This window comes from Prionailurus viverrinus, chromosome B2 (genome assembly GCF_022837055.1).
Source record: "Prionailurus viverrinus isolate Anna chromosome B2, UM_Priviv_1.0, whole genome shotgun sequence".
NCBI classification, from domain to species: domain Eukaryota; kingdom Metazoa; phylum Chordata; class Mammalia; order Carnivora; family Felidae; genus Prionailurus; species Prionailurus viverrinus.
The window spans coordinates 29,068,736-29,093,930 of record NC_062565.1 but is presented as its reverse complement, the minus strand read 5'-3'; the positions used below and the strand labels follow the sequence as shown (position 1 = coordinate 29,093,930).

The following is a 25,195-nucleotide window of genomic DNA, read 5'->3' as shown; positions in this document are numbered from 1 at the left end:
GGGAGAAGCCAATTTCAACTGCGTCACAATTGAATTTGGCCTCAAAATTGCGTTTTTCCTAAACCAGTCATTACGATTCTTAGATCTCATACTAAGGGCTTGCATTTTAAACAATTTTGAAGGGGATTTCGACCAACGTCTTCTCAATGCGCACGCGCCGGCCTGGTTCTACCAACCAGGGTGAGAAAAGTTCTGGAGGACGGAAGTGGTGGAAGCAGAGGAAAGGGAGGTGCTAGGCTCTGCGGTCACGCGCTTGCCTGGGGGGGGGGGGCCCCCCCAGGAAGAAGGCGGAAGAAGGTCCCGGGGGAGGAAGGGGCTGAGCGAAGGTGAAGGAAGGATAGCCAATCAGCTAGCGAGTTGTCTTTCGGGTTGGCCAATGAATTCATGCCTCGCGCACAATGTCTCGCGACAAGGGCGTTTCACTAGCATGTTTGGGCGCGTTGGGCGGCGTCCGGGTATAAAAGACTCCGCCCGAGCAGGCAGCCGCCATTCTGGGGTTCGTTTAGAGGTAAGTTTGGGTGTTTTGTCGGTTGGAGGGTTAAGTTTTGTTGATTTCGTCGGACTGAGGAGGGGGTTAGGGATGGGTTCTGTGGAGGATCATGGCTTATAAAAGGCGGCTGTGTTCGGGATGGGACCTGGATGTGATTGGAGACAACAGATCTGGTATTTTGGGTGTTTAAAGCAGCCCGTATTGATTACATCTTTCTCCCTTGTGTTCCTTTTATCCTAGGTTTGAATTTTCTCGGAGAAAGACAGGCCGGCCACGAGGAAAAAAACAAGCCGCAGCAACATCTAAGCCCTTGAAAGGATCCTGAGAGAGGGGGGAAAGGGAAAACCGCAGCCACCAGCCCAACCACTTGTGTCTTCTGCCCCTTCCCACCTATCTTGCCCACCCCACCAGCCCACGCTGCATGGGACTTGCAATCTGTGGCCGAAGGACCGTCACCACATAACTTCAAAAATAATCAACCACCCACCCTTCCCAAACCCACCCAAATTCACTCATCCAGCGTTTACTTTTTTGAATCCACTCAGAACTTTTTTTCTACGATCCCCCCTCCCTAAATGGAGTTGGGTGGGGGGAAAATGAATACTGAGTTGGCCTTCGTTTTTTTAAGAGACTTTTTGATCCAATGAGGCCCCCCAAATAATTGAGTTTTGGGTCTTGGTTGGTTGTTTTATTTTTTTTCTCCAAAATTTGAGCCCCCTCCCCCCCTGAGCCCGAGGTGCTGACGTCGCAAAAAAATTGGATAGTAAGTGTCGAATTTTCCAAAACCAGCCTTGCAACAAGAAATCAACGTTTCCCGTTGTGAAACCAAAAATAATGAGAGGAAGAAATGAGACAATAGAACAAAATAGAGAACTGGAGAAGGACCAAGCCGGTCGTTTAATCTCCATTAAAAAAAGGGCCTTTGGTCTAAACAGTCTTGTTCTCTCTCCCCTGCCACCAACCTTCCTGCCCTGCTGCAGGCAAGGAAAGGGTGGAGGGAGGGCCAGCAAGTGAGGATTTTGATGGTTAACCCTTGGTAATCCAGCCAATTTCCAGACTGCCAAAGCCATAAGTGTTTGCTTTTTATAAGGAGGAATGGTTAACTTCCTCTTGTTAGCAGTCTTCAAAAGGGTTAATGAGCTCACATACAAAAGATGGTGGATCTTGTGGCCCAGAAGTCCCACTTCTTTGTGTGTGAGACAAGCAGGGCGCCTTTCAATTTGCCAGATTAATAAGCAATCTGTACATAAAGATTGCAGGGTAAGGAGATGGGCAGAGAAATAATAGCTGGCTATGACTTTAAATGATTGTTAAATCCTCTCAATTTTAATGTAATTTGCTTGGGATATATTTGTGTGGTTAAAATAGGTGGCAATCTAGGAATAAAGATTGCAAGACACTTAATTCAGTACAAAAATATAATCTTAGTGCCAGTACATACAAGATAATGGGGAGGTAAAGAATGTTTTTAATTGTTGCAGGTTGCGCAGGTTATTTAAGAGGAAAAAAGTGATTAACATTTTAATTTGATACGTTTTGGTGGGTGGGAATACAGTCTAATAGGGGGTGGAAAGGTTGGGAAATGTGGAATTCAGGAGTATAATTTTAAAAGCCATTTAGTGCAATTGAATGCTAGCTTTCTAAAAGATTTGTGTCGTTAAAAGGAATTTTTTTCTTCCCTGCTTCAATATGGCGACTTTCCTTGTCCTTTTGTCTTCAAAGCGGTGTTGCAGGTTGTGTCTTGGCCCATTTTTCTCCTGTCCTCCCACCTCAACCCTATTTGTTGAGAGGGGTCCAAGTCCTCCCCCTTTCCCTTTATAGGGAGGATGGGGGTGGTCGATGGTAGCAGGTTGAACCTCAATTGCAAACTCAATTCTTCCCCACAGAAAAATGTTCTTTTAAATATTTTAATTGGTTTTATTTTCACAACTCTTACTCAAATTAGGTTAAAGACCATTCAGGGTGGGTGGCTGGTTTGGGGTATTTTACTGAGAAGGGTTGTTTTCTAATGTAACTAGCTGCCGGCAGAGCCGGGATAGCTTTTTTAAGTTTTCCTCTTCTCCATTACAAAATGGCGTCGTCCCTGCTTCTTTGTTGTTTTTTCTCCCCCTTTTGCCATCCAGAGCTTAGGGCCGCCCTAGAAACTTGGTCAAGGGGGAGGAGCAGCATGGAAAGGTGATGTAATCAGCTTTCTTCCTCTCCACCCTCTTGAAACTCCACCCCTGAGCAGATGCTTTCTGGACTCCCTGTGCACGCTGCTGCTAGACAGGAAAAGACATTTTCTGTATTTTCTTTAGAGTATCTTTTATATTCTTAAGAGGGAAAAGCTTATAGGGATTAGGTCTTGAAGTTGTCCATCTCCTGGGCAGCTCTAGTTTTTATATTTAACAATCAAAGCCTGTTGCTTTTATTTTCATCTTCCTTCACTCATCACAACAGCTTGGAAATTTTCCCCGCTTCAGTTGCCAGGGGTGGAAAACCAGTCAAACCAACTATACTTTAAGACTGGGAGCCTTCTGGTGGTGTGTGCGTGGGTGTGGGTGTGTGTGTGTGTGAGAGCTGTGTGCATGTATGTATGTAGGTGTGGTGTGGTGTAGGGGATACTGGGGAAAGGAGAACTTGTGGAAGTGACTTGAATAGACAAGTGGGGCCTAATACTGAAATGTGCCCTTTCTGTCCAGGAACCAGTCCTTGGGCCTGCATTTGGTCGCTTTGTATAATGAGACGGGGGAGGGTGGGTACCTGAGGACTTCTTTTAAATCACCCTTATTCCCTTATCCCACCTCTGGGTTTAGGGATAAACTCTTTGTGTTCAGTGCTGTGTCACGTTCTCCAGTTGCTTAGCTCCTGTACATTGGTACTAGGATGAGAAGTGAATAGGAAAGGAAGCAGCAGTTGTAAACTCAAGGCAGGGGGATGCAAGCTACGGTGTCTGGTAAGCAAAACCTTTCTGGTATTACATTTCACAACCTTCATTTCTTTTTTCCAAAGAGCCACCCTTTTTGAATTTCTTTTTCCTTCCCTTTAGAAAGAAATTCCTTAAAAACATTAATGGGAAAATAATGTCTTCATTTTTCAACTTGTGCAGTGCTTTAGCAGTTGGTGCATGTTCAAAGCCATGCCCTATCTGAGGGTGGTATTGGGTATCCTGTCCCTTATCTATCTTCCTCCAACTTTTTCAGTCAAATCTTTGTCCAACTCTCCATATACTTTTCATTTTTTAAAGTCCTGCCTTGAAGCGTGGAGTTTCTGGGCAAAATTGGAAAGCCCTTTTGAACAGCTGTCCTGTGGTGACTTGGTGAGACTTCAGGGCTAATTTTCTGTTGGGTACTGATTCTCCAATTAGTGCTTAAACTTCTGGATTGGGTGGGAGGGACTCTTCCACATGTCTATTGACCACAAGTTTTTTATCTTTTAAGCAGTTTGCCATGTGCCTCTGCAGCATACCTTCCTTGGGAGCTGAACATTCTACCCATTGGGGTTCCTGATCTCTAGTGAACAGGGGATTAATAAAGAAGATCTTCCTTAACATGGGAGATAGGGAAACCACATCCATCCAGAGAACCTTGGAGAACCTGATCCTTGTAGTTTGTGGCCAGAGTTATTTTCTGGGATACTTTGCTGGCAGGTGGGGGGTGATTTTACATACTTACTGAAAGGCAAATAAGGTTTCCGGGAGATCACTATCAGGTTTTCAAAAGAAGTTTAAGGGGTAGGGGCTTATGCTTAGGAGAGGTAAGACCTTGTACATCACCCAAGAGACCTAATTCAGTTCACTGAGTCCTATTAGGAAATACCTCAAACACCAAGGAAAGGAAGGGTGGGGGGAGTGTAAGAGGTCAGGTACAAAACATTTTCATTTCCAGAAGTGCTAAGACTTCTCTAAGTCAAGGTAAACTCAGACTCCTTCCTTGTTATGAGTGTTGTGATTGTCTTTAGAAGGGCTCTGATTTGCATAGGGTTTTTATCCTGAACCAATTAAGTTCTTTTTTCTTGGTGATGGGTATGGAATAATTTTCGCCAAGCTAGATATTTTTCACCTTGTTAACTGAGTAACCCTCAAGGAAAACTCATTTCAGAGGCAGGAGTTGGTGTCACTTAAGGACTTTTTAAGTTTCTGGTAAGAAAGATAGAAAATTTCCCAGTGCCTTCTGTCAGTAGTGCTCATCTCTGCTTGCAAATATCCTCCATAAGAAGGAATGCACAGCTTAGGAGAAGGTGGAGATAAGGCTGGGGTTATTTCCCTCTCCCCGCCCCTTCTTATTCTGTATGTTCTATCTTGGAGGAAATTAACATGTCATGCCCTAGATTATTTTTGGTTCCAGAAAGCTTCCTCAAGCATCCATTCCAAGCTCCAGATATGGCTAGGTAATGTTGACACTTAGTTATTGCCCCTCCTTCCCTGTTCAACTCCTTTGCCTTTTCCACTGTAGGCTTGTGCCAGGAATTTAGGCTCTTCATTTCTTTCCACTTGAGTGCCTTGTAAGCTTCTTTCAGAATGCACTGACTTTGAAGTAAGGAAATTTGGTTGTAAGACATTTGGAGTCCTTAATTTTAGTGAAAACTAATTTGCCTATAGGAAAACAATGAGAAAACCCATTTACATTTTCTCACAATTGGCACTTAGGAGACAAAACTTAGCTTTTGTTAATTATACTTCCAAATTATAAATAGGAATAACAATGGTGGAAACCTAATATTTAATATATCTGCTTTGCCTTCTAGCTTCCCCTGATTATTCTTACTTTTTATGAATGGGAATGAAAAAGTTGTCCCTGGTTCCCATTTCCAGCAGAAGGCACTGGACAGAATTTAGCTTTGGACTCATTGGTCTCTTTCCTGGGGATGGTTATTCTCTTCTCTCTCACCCTCTTAAGTGAAGGAACATTTGAGCTCAGGTGACACTTTTTTGTTTCTGAAGGAAGTAGGGGGAGCAGTCCTGTTGATTTAGCTCGGACTTGGATATGCCAAAGGTAGTTCTCCAAGGCGATGTATATCCTACTCTTGGTTTGAATCATTGGGATCAGCTGTATTTGGCTGGAAGGGGTGTGGGGGGGGTAGGTAGCACTGGTTTAAAGTGTTACTTAATTGAAGGCTTTTGTCAAATTGTGTATATTTTGGTTGATGATATGTATTACTTTGGATTCACTCATTGCTTTTTTAGTCCCCAACAAATGGGAAGTCGGTTTATATATCCCATTGTGTCTGTGTATCTCTTGGTATAGTAGTGTCTATGGATCACTTTATATGGTGTCTTACTACATGGGAAAAAATGCCTTTATCTCCATGTCTGCCTCTAAGAATCATCACATTTCAGTGGATTTGGCTCATGGGCTTCTAATCTTATCCAGTATTCTACTTGAGTGTTTTTTTCTCTGACCTCAGGTTCTACCTGTCTTTGTGGAGGTTCCAGGGCAGCAACAACAACAGCACAGTTAACCCAGAGTTGCTCACCTCTCGGAATTTCTTACCTTATTTCCTCTCTATTCAGCCCACAGGTTATGATCTCAAGAACCAGCCTCTTCCCTGCTTCTGCTGCTTCTTCCTTAGGTTGTTAGGACCTATCTATTTAAAAATTTGTTGGCTTTTTTGTTGAGAGGACTAAAAGGTTGAGATTGTTATGCTTTTTGATTTGTCTGAGAACATACAGAACGAATTTATGTTATAAGAAACTTGTTCTCTTTCCTGCACAAAGTTCAGTCATCGTTGTAAAACACTGATTTTCCCACCCTTCTACTGAGATTCTGTCTGTTATCTGTACTAGAAGCAGGAGGCAAGAAGTTGTTCTTGCCTCCTTTCTACCCAATGTTAACCTTATATTCCAAATGCAAGTATTACTGAGGTGGCTTTCTTTTTTGGTTCTCAGAAGTTGATACTTAGAGGTATTGTGGATAAAAATCCCAATCAGAGCCACATTGATTCAAGATTATCTTGGGTTCTGGCCTAGAAATTGCTTCACACTTCATCCCATAACAGAGTTTAGCTTTTAATGAGCTCCTTTTCTAACCTGGTCTAAAGTAGCTACTTAAGAATTTAATGGCATTTTTCCAGCTTCTAGCTCTACTCCATTCTTTTTGCCTCTGTGGTTTCTAATTTCAGGCCTTTCTTGAAGATCTTGGATGGTGGTGTGATTTTGGAGAGGAGTAGTGCTCAGATTTGTGTCTTTGCTTTTGAAATCACAAAGCAGTCTTTCTCTTGACTTTAAAACAATAAAAACATGTACAGTATTTGGTTAATGAATGACAGTTCTATTCAAGACTGAGGAGTGCCAGCTTGATATCTTTTATGTCCATTTGTCTCCATTTCTGGGAGCTCCCCTCAACTCTCTTGAGGGAAAGCTTCTGTTATCAAGTTTTATATCACCTGCCATTTTAGCTGATTTTCTCCTGATGCAAGCAGAGCTCATCCTACCACTTGAGGTGATTATGGCTAAATAAGACTAAGATAAAAAGGAACCGACTAATCTTAGAAGACATTTAGCCCTGTCCAAGATTTGCCCAGTTCTTATCAAACTACAGGTTTTTTTCAGGCCAAATTTATCAGCTGCTAAGTAGAAACAGGAACTAACTAAGCAAAAATGCCTTAGAATGTTGAGTGTTTTGTTACAGGCACTTGTTTTTTAGCCCTAATACAATTTAGTGAAGTTAGCTATCTAGAAAGGATGTAACTGGGAGGAAGAGAGAAAGGTGTACTGCTCAGTCCATTGTCTTCCCATTCAGTCCTGTATTAGTACCATGCTTAACTTGCCAGGGCTTTTTTTCTCAGTGGTGTGATGGTCTGTGTTGATTTTTTCATATCTAGAAAATGGTGAGAGTAGTTGAATATAGATTGAATAATTAGTCACAGAATTTTGTCACATATAGAAATGGAAGTTATTAGAGGGCATAGTGGGACTGTCCTTGCCACCCACTTATTCTGTGGGTTTGCTTTTTCCTTGTCTTAGAAACCTCGATCATGGGTTCGGGTCCCATAGATCCCAAAGAGCTTCTCAAGGGCCTGGATAGCTTCCTTAACCGAGATGGGGAAGTCAAGAGTGTGGATGGCATTTCCAAGATCTTCAGGTGAGTCTGCCTATCTTTGGATTCATTGTGAGTAGAAGATATTGTATGTTGTAATATAACCTTAAGTAAGGCAGACAGGAATGAGTGTTCTTGGAGGGGAAAGGGAGAGTCAGTGGGAATATGATTGGAATCCAATAATTTTAGAGTAAGCGATAGGAAAAGGTGATCCCTTGGTTCCTGGCCATAATGGAATTTGAATATTTGGATATCCACAGTCTTGAGGGAGTCACACTTTGGAAGGAAGGGAGCAGGGGAGCAGAATTTTTGGTTCTGTTTTAGGTCACATTCCTTATACCCAAAGTGTTATTTTCCCTCAGGAACCTTTCCAGTTCCCCAGTGGAAGGGAAAGAACTAAACCAGTCCTGAACAGACTATGAACGGATGGCTGTTAGTGCTAGGTTTCTTGACCAGGAAGCAGAATCACGTGTGTCCTGTGTTAGAAGCAGTGATGCTCACCTCCCTGGATCAGAGACTTCAGTGTCTCCTGAATTGTCTTCCATCCTCTCATAGGTTTCCATTTCACTCTGGATCCATATCATCCTCCAAGAGGCTTGTGTGACCCTCCTACCCTGTAGCAAAGTCCCAAGTCATTAGGATTATTAACGCACTCCCACAGTTAGAGATGCTTCTGCTGAAAGAAGAGGCATTCTAGCTGCTCCATGTCTAACCTTAATTTCCCTCCTACAGTCTTATGAAGGAAGCACGAAAGATGGTGAGTCGATGCACTTACTTGAACATTCTCCTGCAGACCCAGTCACCAGAAATATTGGTCAAGTAAGTGGGGAGCAGGGCGGCTGAGATGGGAAGATGTTAGAAAGTGGGGGAGGTGAGGCCTGGGTTTCTAGATTATTGATGGGGGAGTAAGAGTGTGGGATGTGGCACTGCAAAACCTAGGAAGGTCATTACAGATTCTCCTACCTGCCTACAGGTTTATTGATGTTGGTGGCTACAAGCTTCTTAACAATTGGCTGACCTATTCAAAGACAACCAACAACATTCCCCTCTTGCAGCAAATTCTGCTGACCCTGCAGCACCTACCACTCACTGTGGACCACCTCAAGCAGGTACCTTAAGTCTTTACAACCCTAGTGCTTCCTTTTTGCATTAGCCTAACAGATAAAATACCCACAGTAGCACTGATGGCATTGCAGTCTTGGGCCTGTGAAGGAGAGTGGTAGAAAAAAATAGGAATTTGGGGTACCTGGGTGACTCAGTTAAGTGTCCCAACTTCAACTCAGGTCATGATCTCAAGGTTCGTGGGTTCAAGCCCCGCGTCAGGCTCTGTGCTGACAGCTTAGAGCCTGGAGCCTGCTTTGGATTCCGTATCTCCCTCTCTCTCTACCCCTCCCCTGCTCATGCTCTGTCAAAAATAATTGTTAAAAAAAAAAAAAAATTGAAAAAGAAAAAATAGGATTTAGTATCAGAAAACTAAATGTAATAGATGTGTGGTTGGGGCACTTCATATATTTGAGCCTTAGTTTTCTCATCCATTACTGGGGTTTTGTTTTTTTTAAGTGATGTGCCACTTTTTTTTTTTTTTTTTTTTAGGTTTTATTTATTTGAGAGAGAGAGAGTGCAAGTGGGGAAGGAACAGAGAGAGGGGGATAGAGAATCCCAAGCAGTCTCCGTGCTGCTAGGGCAGAGCCCAGTGTGAGCCGAAACCAAGAATCGGTTGCATAACCAACTGAGCCGCCCAGGCACCCCTATTGTTGGTTGTTTTCAGGGTTAAGTATGAATATGTCTACAAAGGGGTGCCTGGGCGGCTCAGTCAGTTAAAGTGTCTAACTCATGGTTTCAGCTCAGGTCATGATCTCACAGTTGGTGAGTTCAAGCCCCACATCGGGCTTTGTGCTGACTGTTAAGCCTCTTACTCTTGGTTTCAGCTCAGGTCATGATCTCACGCCTTCATGGGTTCAAGCCCCGCAACAGCAAGCATGCTTGGGATTCTCTCTCTGTCCTCTGTCTCTCTGCCCCTCCCCGACTCATGCTGTCTGTCTGTTTCAAAATAAATAAACTTAAGGAAAAAAAAGAAATTGTGGCTGGAGTACCTGTCTGGCTCAGTCGGAAGAGTGTGTCACTCTTGATCTTGGAGTTATGGGTTCAAGCCCAAGCCCCACCCACATTGGGTATTTAAAAATACCCAATACTTAAAAATACTTAAAAATAAAATCTAAAAAAGAATAAAAGAAACTGTGGGTGAGTTTGTGCAGTTGTTAACTGAGAGGACTTATTTTCCTCCTGGCACTTAACTTTTCTCCCCATCTCTCATAGAACAACACGGCCAAACTGGTGAAGCAACTGAGCAAGTCAAGTGAGGATGAAGGTAGGGGCCAGTCCTTACTTTCTGTCACAGCCCTTCCTCATTACTTCTACTTAGTTAATGCCATGTCTGACTTCCATCCTTGAACTGTCCTGTCACTCCTTGTTACCTCACCTTGCTTTTCTCTTTCTTTTAAAAATTGAGCTTCTCTAACCTGTCCTCTTTTCCTGTTCTCAACTCTGAATGGGATTTGTCCATTTCTCTACTGTTGAATGTAAAACAAGACACCGCACTTTAGAAGCTGATTCTTAATATCTCTTGGTGTAAAATTTTGGTATACACTTAAAATTCTTTGGGGAAAATAGCATCATCCTAGAGAGTGTCATCATCACTCTGTTTTTCTAAATATAAAGCATATTCTGAGACTTTCAGTGTGTATTTTCTTAACAACAGATACACTATTTCTACCAGTAAACACCTTCTTTTAGGGCACGGACAGAATCCTGACTGCTGGAGTAGACAGATTATAGCTTTGGTGGCAACAGAGTCTTTCCTTTTCTTTTTTTTTAAAAAAAAATTTTTTTTCAACGTTTTTATTTTATTTTTGGGACAGAGAGAGACAGAGCATGAACAGGGGAGGGGCAGAGAGAGAGGGAGACACAGAATCAGAAACAGGCTCCAGGCTCTGAGCCATCAGCCCAGAGCCTGACGCAGGGCTCGAACTCACGGACCGCGAGATCGTGAACTGGCTGAAGTCGGACGCTTAACCGACTGCGCCACCCAGGTGCCCCGAGTCTTTCCTTTTCTAAGACAAAGCGTTGTGGACTCCTTGGCAAGGGCCATACAGTTCTGGCTTGAAGACAGAGCCTGGCTCCAGAAAGTTACAGCCTTTTCTTTAGTGGAAAAAAAAAAGGGGGGTTATACCCAGAGTACAAACCACAAGCACAAGACACCAGTATCCCACAAGTGAGCAGTATTCTAGCAGAGCTAATCCCCTGATCAGAATACAGGCTTGCTCTTTTGGCTGAAGGGAATGGCGTGCTAGGTCCTTTTGAAAAGAGGCTTTGGTGGTTTGGGTGTGGAAGGAGCATGTAGACCTGGGTAAGCCTATCTGAAGTTCCTTTAGCTATAGAGGAAAACACAGAAAATGTACAAAGATAAAGGGTTTAGCTCACAGAATTGTTTCAGTGAAAGACCTTTTCTAGCTTTCTATTCTTTTAGCTGTATTAATTATTGGTTTTTAAGCCCTTTAAATACTGAGCACTTCTGATTTGTGACATCACAAATAATGTGTGACATCACAAATAATGTGACATCTTTAATAATTTGTAATGTAAAAATACATTACAAAAGATCCTTTTATTTATTTATTTATTTTTAATTTTTTTTTTAATTTTTTTTTTTTCAACGTTTATTTATTTTTGGGACAGAGAGAGACAGAGCATGAACGGGGGAGGGGCAGAGAGAGAGGGAGACACAGAATTGGAAACAGGCTCCAGGCTCTGAGCCATCAGCCCAGAGCCTGATGTGGGGCTCGAACTCCCGGACCGCGAGATCGTGACCTGGCTGAAGTCGGACGCTTAACCGACTGCGCCACCCAGGCGCCCCACAAAAGATCCTTTTAAATCATTGCCCATCTCTTGTTTCTTCATTGTCGGGTATATTGTTCCCTGTTTTCTAGTTGGCTCAATTGTATGCTGCCACTTTTGAATATAGGTGTAATTCTTGTATAATTTCTTTGGATACTGTAATTTATATATTCCTTATAGACTGTAAAGTTTCAGTAGACCATAATTTCATTTGGTCCAAAAAGGTTTCTAATATCCCTGCATTGGGGATGCCTTGGGGTTCATGTTGCCTTAAGTATAGAAATTGCTGGTTTTGTGAATATTTGAAAAGTTAGGTTTTAATGTTTTAAACAATCTCATTATTAAGTGAGTCTGCAAGTGAAAGTGTTGGTAAGAGGAGAGGTGCCATAGATACGTTATTTGCCAAGTACAAAAGCCAAGAGCTATAAAGGATTTTTTAAAGTTTATTTATTTTTTAGGGGCGCCTGGGTGGCGCAGTCGGTTAAGCGTCCGACTTCAGCCAGGTCACGATCTCGCGTTCCGTGAGTTCGAGCCCCGCGTCAGGCTCTGGGCTGATGGCTCAGAGCCTGGAGCCTGTCTCCGATTCTGTGTCTCCCTCTCTCTCTGCCCCTCCCCCGTTCATGCTCTGTCTCTCTCTGTCCCAAAAAAAATAAAAAATAAAAAATAAAAAATAAAAAATAAATAAATAAATAAACGTTGAAAAAAAATAAAGTTTATTTATTTTTGAGGGGGGGAGGGGCAGAGAGAGAGGAAGAGAAAGAATGCCAAGCAGGCGCAGTGTTCTGAGCATGGAGCCTGATAAGGGGCCTGATCTCACGAACTGTGAGATCATGACCTGAGCTGAAACCAAGAGTTGGATGCTTAACCAGCTGAGCCACCTGGGTCAGACTCTTGGTTTCGGCTCAAGTCATGATCTCACGGTTCCTGGGTTCCAGTCCCAAGTCCAGCTCTGTGCTGGCAGCATGGAGCTTGTTTGGTATTCTCATATTCTCTTTCTCCTTTCTGCCCTTCCCTTGCTCATGCTTGCTCTCTCTCAAACTTAAAAAAAAAAAAGATGGATCTAAACCTGCCTCCTTTGAACTTTGTCTTTAGGCACAACACAAACTAATACTGGTTAGGGGAAGAGCATTGGCACTGGCTTCATTCTGGTTTTCTAGCTTTCTCTTTCTCACTTTGTGAAGGAGGTTTAAAAATCTTTGGAATATAACAACCACATGAAGTATACATAAAACAATTGATGTAGTTTTTATAATGTATTCTATGTGTAATTGATGTTCATTCTCCCTCTTCCCCACCTCCGCCCCGCCTCCCCTCCCAGTGTTGAATTGGAATAGAAGACTGCTATATGATTCATCTTTCCATTTTGAAGAATTTGGTTTTTCAGCCTATCCCATGTTTTTCTTAAAACTCTGAGTTACTTTTTTTGTTACACAGGTTTTCACAGTATATCTTTAAACATCTCTGTTTTCTGTTATTGGAAGAGTAATATTTTTAATTACTTGGGCATTTCTCCTTACTCTCACCTGCAGAGCTCCGGAAATTGGCTTCAGTCCTTGTCAGTGACTGGATGGCTGTCATCCGCTCTCAGAGCAGTACCCAGCCTGCTGGTAAGCTCCTTAGTCTTTTATCCCTTGTATTTATTTCTTTCCCACTGGGACATGGCTTTCAGTACCATTACCCTTCTTCATCTCTGAGAGTCTTTCTCTTTAAGTAAAATCCTTTTCTGCTTTGTTTTTTAACAACAGAGAAAGATAAAAAAAAACGTAAAGAAGAGGGGAAGAGTCGAACCACCCCTCCTGAGCGACCCTTGACTGAGGTGAAGGCTGAGACCCGGGCTGAGGAGGCCCCAGAGAAGAAGAAGGAGAAGCCCAAGTCTCTCCGAACCACAGCACCCAGTCATGCCAAGTTCCGTTCCACTGGTAGGGCTGTTGACCAGTCTTGGGACAGTCTGTGGGCGGATGCATACCTAGGGTCTTGTGGTGGAATAGCCGGTTTATGAAATGGCACACACATGGAAGAGGGAAGACTAGTGGGTGAAGCTTGGGCTGGATGAAGATTTGGGGTTGGACCAGGGAAGAAGAGTTAAGAGAATGGGGGTGAGTTCAACCCCAATATCATGTTTTTTCCTTCCGCCAGGGCTAGAGCTGGAGACCCCATCTTTGGTGCCTGTGAAGAAGAATGCCAGTGCAGTGGTGGTTTCTGACAAGTACAACCTTAAACCCATCCCCCTCAAGCGTCAGAGGTATGGACTACATCCTGGGTTTCTGCGTGGGTTATGTCTGTGGACACGAGGGAGAAAGAAGGGGCAAGTCAGGGTGAATCAGAGATGTTGTTGACCATTCCTCTTCTGACAGCACCACAGTTGCTCCAGGAGATGCTGCCCCCCCTGCAGAGAAGAAATACAAGCCACTGAACACCACACCCAATGCCACCAAAGAGATCAAAGTGAAGATCATCCCACCACAGCGTGAGTCTAAAGTGAAGGGATATACTTGGAATTGGGAACAAACTCTTTTCATGGGAATGATTGTTGGGGGGTAGGTAGGGGATTGATTTCTTCATGTCTTAAGTGTGTGTGTGTCTTAATGTTTGCACTTCTGGAGCTCCCCTTTCGTAGGATTACTTAGGGGTACTTTTAGAGATGGTATTGGGAGGTATGTGACTGGTTAGGAGCACTCCCAGCTGCAGGATATTCTGTTATGTCAATGGGGGCTGGCTTCTTCAGTTATCTGAGCTCTAATTCATACTTAAAGCTACAAATTGTTTGCCTTTAAAAGAAAGAATGGGGTGCCCAGTTGGCTCAGTTGGAGGAGCATGCAATTCTTGATCTCCAGGTCATGAGTTTGAGCCTACATTGGGTATAGAGATTATGTAAGATAAAAATAAAATTTTTTAATAAATTTTTCATAAATTTTATAAAAATAAAAAAATTTTTTAGTAAGAATAACAAGCATTTCTTATATGAATCCAGCATATGCTTCCTGGCACCTTGAACTTATTATGTCCTAAGTTTTCTTGTTTTGTTTTGTTTTTAATCCTTTTCTTTTTTTTTTCATTACTACTATTATTTTTTAAAAGTTTATTTTGAGGGGCGCCTGGGTGGTTTAGTTGATGTAAATATCTGACTTTGACTCAGGTCATGATCGAGGCTCAGGTCACGTGAGCTCGAGGCCCGTGTCAGGCTCTGTGCTGACAGCTCGGAGTCTGGAGCCTGCTTCAGATTCTGTGTCTCCCTGTCTCTCTGCCCCTCCCCTGCTCACGTTCTGTCTCTCTTTCTCAAAAATAAATAAACATTAAAAAAAAACAACTCCATGAAAGTTTATTTTGAGAGAGAGAGTGCATGCATGGGGAAGGGGCAGAGAGAAAGGGGAAGAGAATCCCAAGCAGGCTCTGCACTGTCAGCACAGAGCCCAATGTGGGGCCTGAACCTGAGCCAAAGTGGGACTCCTAAACGACAGAGTCATGTAGGCAGCCCTTATGATGTCCTAAGTTGGAGCAGGGTCTCCATTGGCCCATTTTCTGCCCAGATTTGTGTATAGGAATAGAATTGTGAAAGAGGTCTAATGATTCCATGTTATGCTTTTTCCTTTTATAGCTATGGAGGGCCTGGGCTTTCTGGATGCGCTCAATTCAGCCCCTGTTCCAGGCATCAAAATTAAGAAGAAGAAGAAGGTGTTGTCACCTACAGCTGCCAAGGTATGAGCCCTGGGCAGTAGGTGTCAGTGACAGGATGTCAAAAGTAAAGTAGAAGGAAGGGAAGGGTTTAGCAGGTAGGGGTGGTTAGGGAGGACAACAAGATGTAGGCTGGGGTGCGGGTGGGAGGTTGTCAATGTGAGAGACAAAGTCTTCCTTTATAGGAACTCATGGGAGATTCTGTCTAGGACCACGGACTAATTGCCTTACCTTAACTTTGGCTTTCTTATCAGCTCATTAACTTCTTTTTCTTTCATTATAGCCAAGCCCATTTGAAGGGAAAACGAGCACAGAACCAAGCACAGCCAAGCCTTCTTCCCCAGAACCAGCACCTCCTTGTGAGCCTATGGATACAGACCGCCCAGGAACCCCAGTTCCCCCTGTTGAAGTCCCAGAGCTCATGGATACAGGTAAGTCTAGAAATTGGTTCAGATTTGGAGGTTTTCTGAAAGAAAGGGCCTGCGTCTAAAACCTCTTTTGCTTACAGCTTCTTTAGAGCCAGGAGCACTGGATGCAAAGCCAGTGGAGAGTCCTGGAGATCCTAGTCAGCTGACCCGGAAAGGCAGGAAGAGGAAGACTGTAACATGGCCTGAGGAGGGCAAACTGAGAGAATATTTCTATTTTGAACTGGATGAAACTGAACGAGGTTAGCATGTGTAGATTCCTGTGTAGTAGGTGGGTATAGAGAGTTTAAAAAGGATGTGGTTGTACTTACTTTTGCTCTTGTTTTTTTCTCCTTGCCAATAGTAAATGTGAATAAGATCAAGGACTTTGGTGAGGCAGCTAAACGAGAGATACTGTCAGACCGACATGCATTTGAGACGGCCCGTCGTCTGAGCCATGACAATATGGAGGAGAAGGTTCCCTGGGTGTGCCCGCGACCCCTGGTTCTACCCTCACCTCTTGTCACCCCTGGAAGCAATAGCCAGGAGCGATACATCCAGGCTGAGAGGGAGAAAGGAATCCTTCAGGAGCTCTTCCTGAACAAGGAAAGGTGAGCAGAACAGGGTTTACGCTCTAGGCATGAACCATATCCATATTAAGTGCTTGGACTGCTGAGGGGAACATGCACTCTGGGGTAATTCAGAAGGGGGTGTAGGCTAGGAGGGAATGTGAGAGCTTGAATAAATAATTTGACTATCTTTTTTTTTTCCTTATTACCTGTGACATTCCTAATAGTCCTCATGAGCCTGATCCTGAGCCCTATGATCCTGTACCCCCGAAGCTCATCCCCCTAGATGAGGTGAGCGAATGCTATGTGGCAATGGAGACTGTGATTGATTTTAATGTGTCTTTCACATTTCATTTCCATTTCAAATGGAATTGTTCTCCTGTTCTTGCAGGAGTGTTCTATGGATGAGACCCCATATATTGAGACCCTGGAGCCCGGGGGAGCTGGTGGCTCACCTGATGGGGCAGGTAGCTCCAAGTTGCCTCCTGTCCTGGCCAATCTCATGGGAAGCATGGGTGCTGGAAAGAGCCCCCAGGGTCCTGGAGGAGGGGGCATCAATGTCCAAGAGATCCTCACCTCCATCATGGTAAGAGTCCGCCTTCCTCCTCCTTCCTCCGTCTTCCTCATTTCCACTTTCTCTGGAATCTGCTTGTCTTTTTACGCTAATACTCATCTTCTCACTTACCCCCTCATCTGCCTCTCTTTTCTCTGCCAGTTGTTAACCTTGTTCTCTATTCACCTTGCCTCCTCACAGGGTAGCCCAAATAGTCATCCCTCAGAGGAACTGCTGAAGCAACCAGACTATTCAGACAAGATCAAGCAGATGCTGGGTAATCACCAGGGCCAGCCCTGGGGCCTGGGGGGAGAAAGACTACTTTGGGGTGTGGGGAGTAGGGTTCACACAGTGGTGAGCCAGGGGTATTGCTGCTAGATGGGGAGGGGAAGACTGGATAGAGCATTGCTCTGCCAAGTTGGTCTGAGAGGGCCAGAGGGGCGTACCTGAGTAGGAAGTCATGCCACTCTTCTAGAATCCTCTTGCTGACTGTTCTCTTTTTTTTTTTTTTTTTTTTTTTTAATAGTGCCACATGGATTATTAGGCCCTGGTCCAATAGCCAATGGTTTCCCACCAGGAGGCCCTGGTGGCCCCAAGGCCATGCAGCACTTCCCCCCTGGACCTGGGGGACCTATGCCAGGTAGGTGGTAAACGAGAGGTTGGAATGGGTTTACCTGCTTGATTGTGGTATGGTAATAGTGTAGGTTGACCAAAAGGTGGGAGGAGATAGTTTAGGCTGGGAGAGGCTGTCCCTGAGTGTAACAGGTAACTGTTACTGTTTCTTTTTTCCCCCTAACAGGTCCTCACGGAGGCCCCGGTGGGCCAGTGGGTCCACGTCTCTTGGGTCCCCCACCCCCTCCACGAGGGGGTGATCCCTTCTGGGATGGCCCGGGTGACCCCATGCGGGGTGGCCCAATGCGGGGGGGTCCAGGACCAGGTCCTGGACCGTACCATAGAGGCCGTGGTGGCCGAGGAGGAAATGAACCTCCTCCTCCTCCTCCCTTCCGAGGGGCCAGAGGAGGTCGCTCTGGAGGAGGACCCCCAAATGGAAGAGGGGGCCCTGGTGGGGGCATGGTTGGAGGTGGTGGGCATCGTCCTCATGAAGGCCCTGGTGGGGGCATGAGCAGCAGCAGTGGCCATCGTCCCCATGAAGGCCCTGGCAGTGTCATGGGTGGTGGGCATCGCCCCCACGAAGGCCCTGGTGGTAGCATGGGTGGAGGTGGGGGACATCGTCCCCATGAAGGCCCTGGCGGTGGCATGGGCAGTGGCAGTGGACATCGTCCCCATGAAGGCCCTGGCAGTGGCATGGGCGGAGGCAGTGGACATCGTCCCCATGAAGGCCCTGGTGGAGGCATGGGTGCTGGTGGCGGACATCGCCCCCATGAAGGCCCTGGTGGGAGCATGGGTGGAAGCAGTGGACATCGCCCCCATGAAGGTCCTGGACATGGAGGGCCCCATGGCCACCGGCCTCATGATGTCCCTGGTCACCGAGGCCATGACCATCGAGGGCCACCGCCTCATGAGCACCGTGGCCATGATGGCCCTGGCCATGGAGGAGGGGGCCACCGAGGGCATGATGGAGGCCACAGCCATGGAGGAGGTGAGAATAGTTCCTGCTCCCTATATGGTTTTTGGTGTTCCATACAAGTTGTTAGGGGAGCATTAGTACCCCAGGTGTGCTAGGCCAAACATGAGATCACCTCATTCTCAGCATGCATTCAGTTCCTACCCTTTGCCCTTCCCCCAAATCCGTAAGATTCCAGGTCTCCCTGAAAGAGAAGTTTTCAGGATGCTGTGGATGGGGTGGGGGTGGGGTGGGAGGAAGTGGGGGTGAGGGTGGCATTGACCTCTGTCTGCCGTTTTCTATCTAACCATTCCACTGTCATTCCCACAGACATGTCAAACCGCCCTGTTTGCCGACATTTCATGATGAAAGGCAACTGCCGCTATGAGAACAACTGTGCCTTCTACCACCCGGGTGTCAACGGGCCCCCCCTGCCCTAGGGACCACCTCCTCTGCCCCACCCACACACACCCCTGTGGACTGCAGCCTTGCTCCTTCTACCCTGTTATGGCTTCTGTGAGGCCCACTTTTCCCCTTTCCCCAGCTGATGAGGAGCCGGCCCCCTCAGTTCCCACCTGCTTGGGTTTCTGGGGGTTTTCGATCACTGGTGCGTATTGATGTACATATTTTCCTCCAGTCTGGGGAGGAGAGACTGGATACATTCTGTACCCTGGACTGCTGAAGAGAAGACCCAGTTGGCTTCATTTTTTGAGGAGATTTGCCCTATAACCCCAAATCCCTTTCCAGTATTGCCCTTAATGCCTGAGAACCTAAAGCTGGTTATCCTGGAGAACACCTCTACTCTCCTATTGTGGGTCCTCCACATGCACACAGAACTGACATGGGATCAGCTGCACTTATGAAATCATCCCAGCCAAGTTCATTATTCCTCATGGGGGTGGGGAGATGGTAAAAGGGGTATTATATATCCCACTGCACTGAGAGGGCTCAATTAGGCTGGATTTGAGTTCTGGAAAATATCATCCCCACTTCTGCCCTGACACAGGCTTTACATTGAGTCCTTTCTCAAGACTTTGCAACCTTCTGTGAACACCCAAGTCTGCATCATGGGTCTGTTAGGTTCAGTGATGGCCAATTCACATCTGCATCCAGTGGAAGTTTTAGCTGGTATAGGTGAGGCTGCTGGTGTTGGTCCACCCTTGCCTACAACTCATTCTGGAAACTTTGTAAAACACTTCAGTGAGACCAGCTTTTCATCAACTTGCCCAGCACGCTGGGCCTGACAGTCACACTACATGCACTGCCTTCAGGAGTTGGCTCACTCTTTGCCCCCACCTGGAACCTTGTTGGTGTGAGGCCTCTGGCTCCCTTGCCCTGTCAGCCACCTCTGAATCCCACCAGGTGCCTTCCTGGGTGGGTGCAACAAGCTGACTTGCCCTTCCCCAGCCCTCTCCTTCACATGTCTCGGCATCAGTTGTTTTCTGTGAAAACAGTGGATTGGTTGGCTTTTGTGCAGGGTCTTGGGTTAGAGCCACAATGGATTTGAGGGATGAGTATTTTCTTTTTTCTTTTGGTTTTGTATATTTTGTACATTAATAATAAACAGTGGAAAGAGAAGCAGCTTATTTAACCCTTAGTGTGTTTGGGCTCTTTGTTTAAAACCCAGCCATTATCTGCTGTTTTAGGTACATTAGGACAAACATTTGTGGAATGTGTTTTCAGTTCTTGAGCTAACATTTGTTCTGTGAGGTCAGTGTTGGTAGTAAGTGAAACAATTAAGGAATATTTTGAACATAAAACACCCATAGGTACAGAGTAAATCCCATGGGTCAACATTATTTGAGTAAGCATTGGGACCTAGGGGAACACGGCTTTTCACAGATTGCTGGAGCTACAGATGGTGTAGGTGGACATTCGCTTCAACATGCCTGTGGAGTTGCTTAGGGAAGGAATTTAAGTGAGGGTGGGTGAAAGGAGGAAAAGCTGGTGGCTCCTATTAAGAGCAGTTCCAGTGGAGAAAGTGAAGAAAAGCAGAAAATGTACGCTCCTCTTCCCCCAAGAAGTGGCTTTGCAAAATAGAGGTCACTGTACTAACTGCTGCTAGATGATGCTGGATTTTTTTTTTTTTTTTTAATTTTTATTTTTTAGAGAGTGCATGAGCAGGGGAGGGGCTGAGGGAGACAGAGGATCCAAAGCGGGCCCTGTGCCAAGAGTGGAGAGCCTGATGTGGGGGTTGAACTCGAGCTATGAGATCATGACCTGAGTCAAAGTCAGATGCCCACCCAACTGAGCCACCAAGGTGTCCTGATGATGCAGGATTCTTAAGGGCAAGTATTGAGGGCCTAGTTGATGGAGTAAGATTCTTGCGGAGACAGGTCTTAGAGATCAGAACATAGGATTACTACAGATACGAAGTTTTGCTAATTTTGAAATGGGAAATTAGAATTATAGTGCATTTTGAGGAGGAAGGTGGGGATATTGGGGCATGGGTTAAGAACAGTGGTCTTCAGGAGCACCTAGCTGGCTCAGTCAGTAGGCTCTGGATCTCTAGGTCATGAGTTTGAGCCCCATGTTGGGCATAGAGATTTCAGAGAAAGGAGCTCGTTTTGGGGCACCTGGCTGGCTCAGTACAGCATGCAACTTGATCTCGGGGTTGTTTGAGCCCCACATTGGGCACAGAGATTAAAAAAATTTTTTTTTTAAAAAGGAACAGTAGGGGCGCCTGGGTGGCGCAGTCGGTTAAGCGTCCGACTTCAGCTCAGGTCACGATCTTGCGGTCCGTGAGTTCGAGCCCCGCGTCGGGCTCTGGGCTGATGGCTCGGAGCCTGGAGCCTGCTTCCAATTCTGTGTCTCCTTCTCTCTCTGCCCCTCCCCCCTTCATGCTCTGTCTCTCTCTGTCTCAAAAATAAACGTTAAAAAAAAAAAAAAGGAATAGTTTTCAACCTTTTAGTGTTCATCAGAATCAACTGAGGGGCTTATTAAAAGACCTGAGGAATGGGGTCCAGCAAATTTTCTAATTGAGTAGTTCTAGGATGGATCTGGAGATTTTGCATTTCTAACAAGTTCCCATGTGTTGCTGATGCTGATCTGGAAAACACTAAAAAGACACTGCCCTAGAACACAGGATTGGTCACACGACGGCATAACCTAAATTTCACAGGTGTCATTTACATTTAGCAAGGCCAATGGGGCTAATTTTATCTTCTCTTTGCTGAGTCCTCAGAGGGGTTGTGCCCAGTCAGCGTATACAAGCTCTGTGCACTTAGGACCTGAGAAAAGCACCTAAAAAGAGGTAAAATATGAGGTAAAAAAAAAGATTAAAAAAAATAATAAAGTATGAATGAAGTAGGGGTGCATGGCTGGCTTGGTCAGTGGAGTGTGCAACTCTGGAGCTTAGGGGTGTGTGCTGGAGCCCTACGTTGGGGGCAGAGATTACTTAAAAATTTTTTAACGTTGAAAAAAAAATGTAGTACCAGCTCAAGTGGAAAAATCTAGTGGGCCATTCTCTGGCTTGTGCTTCCCTATCTCTGGCATCAAGCCACAAGAACTTTTAGAGCTCAAAGTTTTTTCTATGTTAATTTAAAATTTAGTTCAGCCATTTTTCTTTCAAATTCTCCATGGAAATCCAAAGCGACCCATTTCCGTGCCTTCACCAATTCCCCTGCAGGCACTTCTCTCCATTTCAGCTGGTCTGTTCTTCCTTTCTGCTTCCATTCCCCCTGCCCCTGAAATACCCTTTCAACTTTAGACATTCTCTGTCAACCCCACCCAAAGCACACCAGTTCCATCTCCAATTCTGGATCATCATTGTTCTAGTTTCCCCATTCCTGCTCCTGGGCAGTAAACCTAATGTTGCAAAAAACACAAAATCCTACCATCTTGACACCAACTCAACACTTACTGCTACTTGGCAATTCCTCTTGATTGGCACCCGAGCTCCTGAATGAGATCCATCCAGTGTGAGCACCATTTCTTCACCTGAAAATATCTGAGCCTATGTGATCTTCCTTTCCCAGAGGAAGAAGGGTATCAGTTTTCAAGGCAGTATCTAACCCTCTCTCAGCATCTCCTCTACCCACTCAACTATTCACCCAGCAGCCAGAACAATTTTGTAAAAATCAAAACACGGGCACCTGGGTAGCTCAAATCGTTGTGTCGGACTCTTGATTTTGGGTCAGGTCATGATCTCCTGGTTCACAAGATGGAGCCCCACATTGGGCTCTGTGCGGACAGTGCAGAGCCTGCTTGGGTGTTCTCCCTCTCTCTGCCCCTCCCACTCTTTCAAAAACAAATACACATTAAAAATAATAAATTCTCACCACTGTGTGAGAATGGCCTCCCATTGCTCCTCAAACAGTATCCCAACTCACCATCAAGGCTTACAGGCTCTGAGTGTCTGGCCCCTGCTCTATTTCAAGCTGCCTATCTTGTCTATGTCAAGCTCTTCTGGCTCCAGGGTCCCTGAAACACTATGGTTTCTTCCCTGAGGGCTCTTTGCCACTCACCTAGTTCCTTCACCACCTTCAGGCCTTGGCTTTAATGTTATTCCTGAGAAGTCTTTCTTATTCACTGGATTTAAACCCACCCCCTACCCTTTCTATCCTAGCTCCAAAGGCAGCAGAGTTCCTATCCTTGCACTAACAGAATCCCAAGCGATGCTCATGCTGCTGGTCTGGGACACTTTGAACATCACTACCCAGAACAGCCAGTTCGGTGTCCCAGTTGTTGCATTTAGCACTGGCCACACAATGGCAACTTTGGATACCCCCATGCTGTATGGCCACAAGGCTCAATCCTGGTTTTCACTTTTCTTATTGTAGTTTCTTACTGTAGTGTACTGGCACTATTTCCTAAAACCTCTTTGTGTGTTCCTAAAACACAGTGCTATCCTGGCTCTCATGCTCTTCCAGGACTCACGCTTTGGTTACCCTGTCCACATTTTACACAAGAGGGAAAATATCCAGGACACTGGAGTCAGCTAAACAAGAGCCATCATATCAGCAACAACCATCTCTGTTGAGGGCGGATGGTTGTGGACAGGTCAGTGTCCTCTGTTTCATTAGGAAGGTATGCAGAAGAATCTCTGCTTTTCAAAACCATTTCTATGGTAGTTATTATTATGTACATTAGTGCATGACTTATAGATAATAAAAGTTGTCTATGAGTAACAATATTTGTTAACAAAATTCCATTTTCCAGGCTTTGGGTTATCCATACATACTGTACCATATAAACCATATTTTTTTGTTCTTTTTGCATTGTATTTTTTGCCCACATTTAAGTGCATTAATAACTCCATTACTAAGTATGTATATTGAAGGAAAAAGTACAATTTGTGTCCATGTATGGAAGCTGTTTTGAAGCATCAAGTACTTGTAGTGAAGTTGATAAAAAACTTGAAACGCAAAATTTTGGTATTCACTTTATAAATAACATTCCTATATATTTTATGCATCATCTCATCTAGACCAGTGAACTGAAAAGTGTAGAGTGTAACGTGAAACACGTCTAACAAAAAAATTTAAAACACTTTAGAAAATAATTGCCTAATCCCTTAATAATCCTACAAGGTAGCTACTTTTTTTTTTTAAGTTTATTCATTTATTTTGAGAGTGTACAAGCAGGGGAGGGGCATAGTGAGAGAGGGAGAGAGAGGGACCCAAGCAGGTTCCTTACTGTCAGCACAGAGCCTGATGCGGGGCTCCATCTCACAAACCATGAGATGGTGACCTGAGCCAAAATCAAGAGTCAGTCGGTTAAGACTGAGCCACCCAGGTGTCCCTAGGTACACACTTTCAATCTTCTTTTTACAGATGAGAAAACCAGTACCAAGAGGCTAAGTAGCCTGTCCAACATCATACTCTTAGTAAGTAGACTTGAAACCTGGCTCCCACTGTTCTATGACAGATTTACTTCACATAATTGTGGAAATTACTTTACATAAAACATCTTACTCAGGTGCTTGGTTTAAGACCCTGATTTTTTCCCCTCAAATTCTGTAAGAGGAGTAGTTCCTTTCTAATTTGAGATGTTCCCTAACAACACTATTTCCACACCAAAACTACACTTCACTACAAAATCTGTACCTCAGGCTATTACTTATTCACTTGGTCAAAAAATAGTTTCCCCAAAATAGATATCCAAGCTGTCAGACTTAACCAAACAGCTCCTCATATTCCCTCTGGAACTGGATACATCAGATCATTCTCTTCTTTCTCCCCAACTCCCACACACCTCTCCCGTCCTTTTCTTCCCATGCCTCCCCTACCCTAGTTCAGCATTTAGTTACCTCACCCACAAGTTATGGATTCCATTCCATATACTTCTATAGTCGACCTCACCCATCACCACCTAAAGTCACCAACCACCTGCCACTGGTTACTTTCCAAATCTACCTCTCCAATATAATAGTAAGAAAAATGGCCACACCAGCTTCACTTTCTCATTAACTCCCAAATAGTTTTTTCTTCTTTCCAGGCCTGAGATCTCTCTTTTCCTACATTCCAAAAATGACTCCCTATTTTCTCATTATTCAAATTCTTTTTATTTTTCAAGAGGCCCACCCTGAAGTGATCCTGTCTATCAAATAATCAAGGGATCATCTTTCCCTTCTATGAGCACGTGGCAACTTATAGCATCTAGAGGACACACATTTGGCAATTAACCAAATCACCTTTACACTCATGTCTCATTTTCTAAAGTCTTGTGTAGCTAAACTATTGATGTAGGCAGACCTTGTCTTTTCCTTTTTGTACACTCCACAGTGCTGTATGTGATGTCAGTTACTTAAGAACTTTTCAGAGTATCAGTACTGTGGGGCCCTGACCACAGAGCAAAGCTTGGACAATGGGAGGCCCAAGAGTCCCAGATGGAAGGGATGAACCCCTTTCTGTTCCTATCTGAAGGGTTGGAGAATCCTCAAACAGCAAGCACCATCTAAAATGCCTAAGACTACAAATTAGATCCATCTGTATTAGTGGGGAAGCATGGATACTGAATGCTGCTAGCAATAAAGTGAATCAAAACTAAAAATAGTCCCAATGCCCATGAATCTCCAAACAGCGACAGGACG

At 44.7% G+C, this 25,195-nt stretch overlaps 1 protein-coding gene across 2 annotated transcripts; it reads left to right on the top strand.

The window, feature by feature from the left end:
• The first annotated feature begins 51 nt into the window (after positions 1-51).
• Positions 52-19,753, top strand: PPP1R10 (protein phosphatase 1 regulatory subunit 10). Of its 2 annotated transcripts, none has more exons than XM_047858753.1 (20): positions 52-180; positions 731-1,253; positions 7,434-7,551; positions 8,239-8,325; positions 8,480-8,615; positions 9,823-9,874; positions 12,930-13,007; positions 13,146-13,319; positions 13,537-13,642; positions 13,755-13,867; positions 14,996-15,096; positions 15,356-15,503; positions 15,581-15,739; positions 15,841-16,087; positions 16,273-16,336; positions 16,437-16,631; positions 16,800-16,875; positions 17,125-17,238; positions 17,398-18,198; positions 18,493-19,753. In XM_047858753.1, the coding sequence occupies exons 3-20, from the start codon at positions 7,445-7,447 to the stop codon at positions 18,600-18,602; spliced, it is 2,868 nt and encodes a 955-aa protein (XP_047714709.1). In that variant the 5' UTR covers positions 52-180; positions 731-1,253; positions 7,434-7,444; the 3' UTR covers positions 18,603-19,753. The 2 variants fall into 2 exon arrangements, with proteins under 2 accessions (XP_047714709.1, XP_047714708.1); XM_047858752.1 differs by lacking the exon at positions 52-180 and adding an exon at positions 416-508.
• Positions 19,754-25,195: the final 5,442 nt, after the last annotated feature.

Coding starts and splice junctions, on each gene's coding strand:
- PPP1R10 (XM_047858753.1), top strand. CDS start 7,445: ATGGGTTCGGGTCCCATAGATCCCAAAGAGCTTCTCAAGGGCCTGGAT. Junction 8,616..9,822: donor CTGTGGACCACCTCAAGCAG/GTACCTTAAGTC, acceptor CATCTCTCATAG/AACAACACGGCCAAACTGGT. Junction 16,088..16,272: donor CTCTTCCTGAACAAGGAAAG/GTGAGCAGAACA, acceptor CATTCCTAATAG/TCCTCATGAGCCTGATCCTG.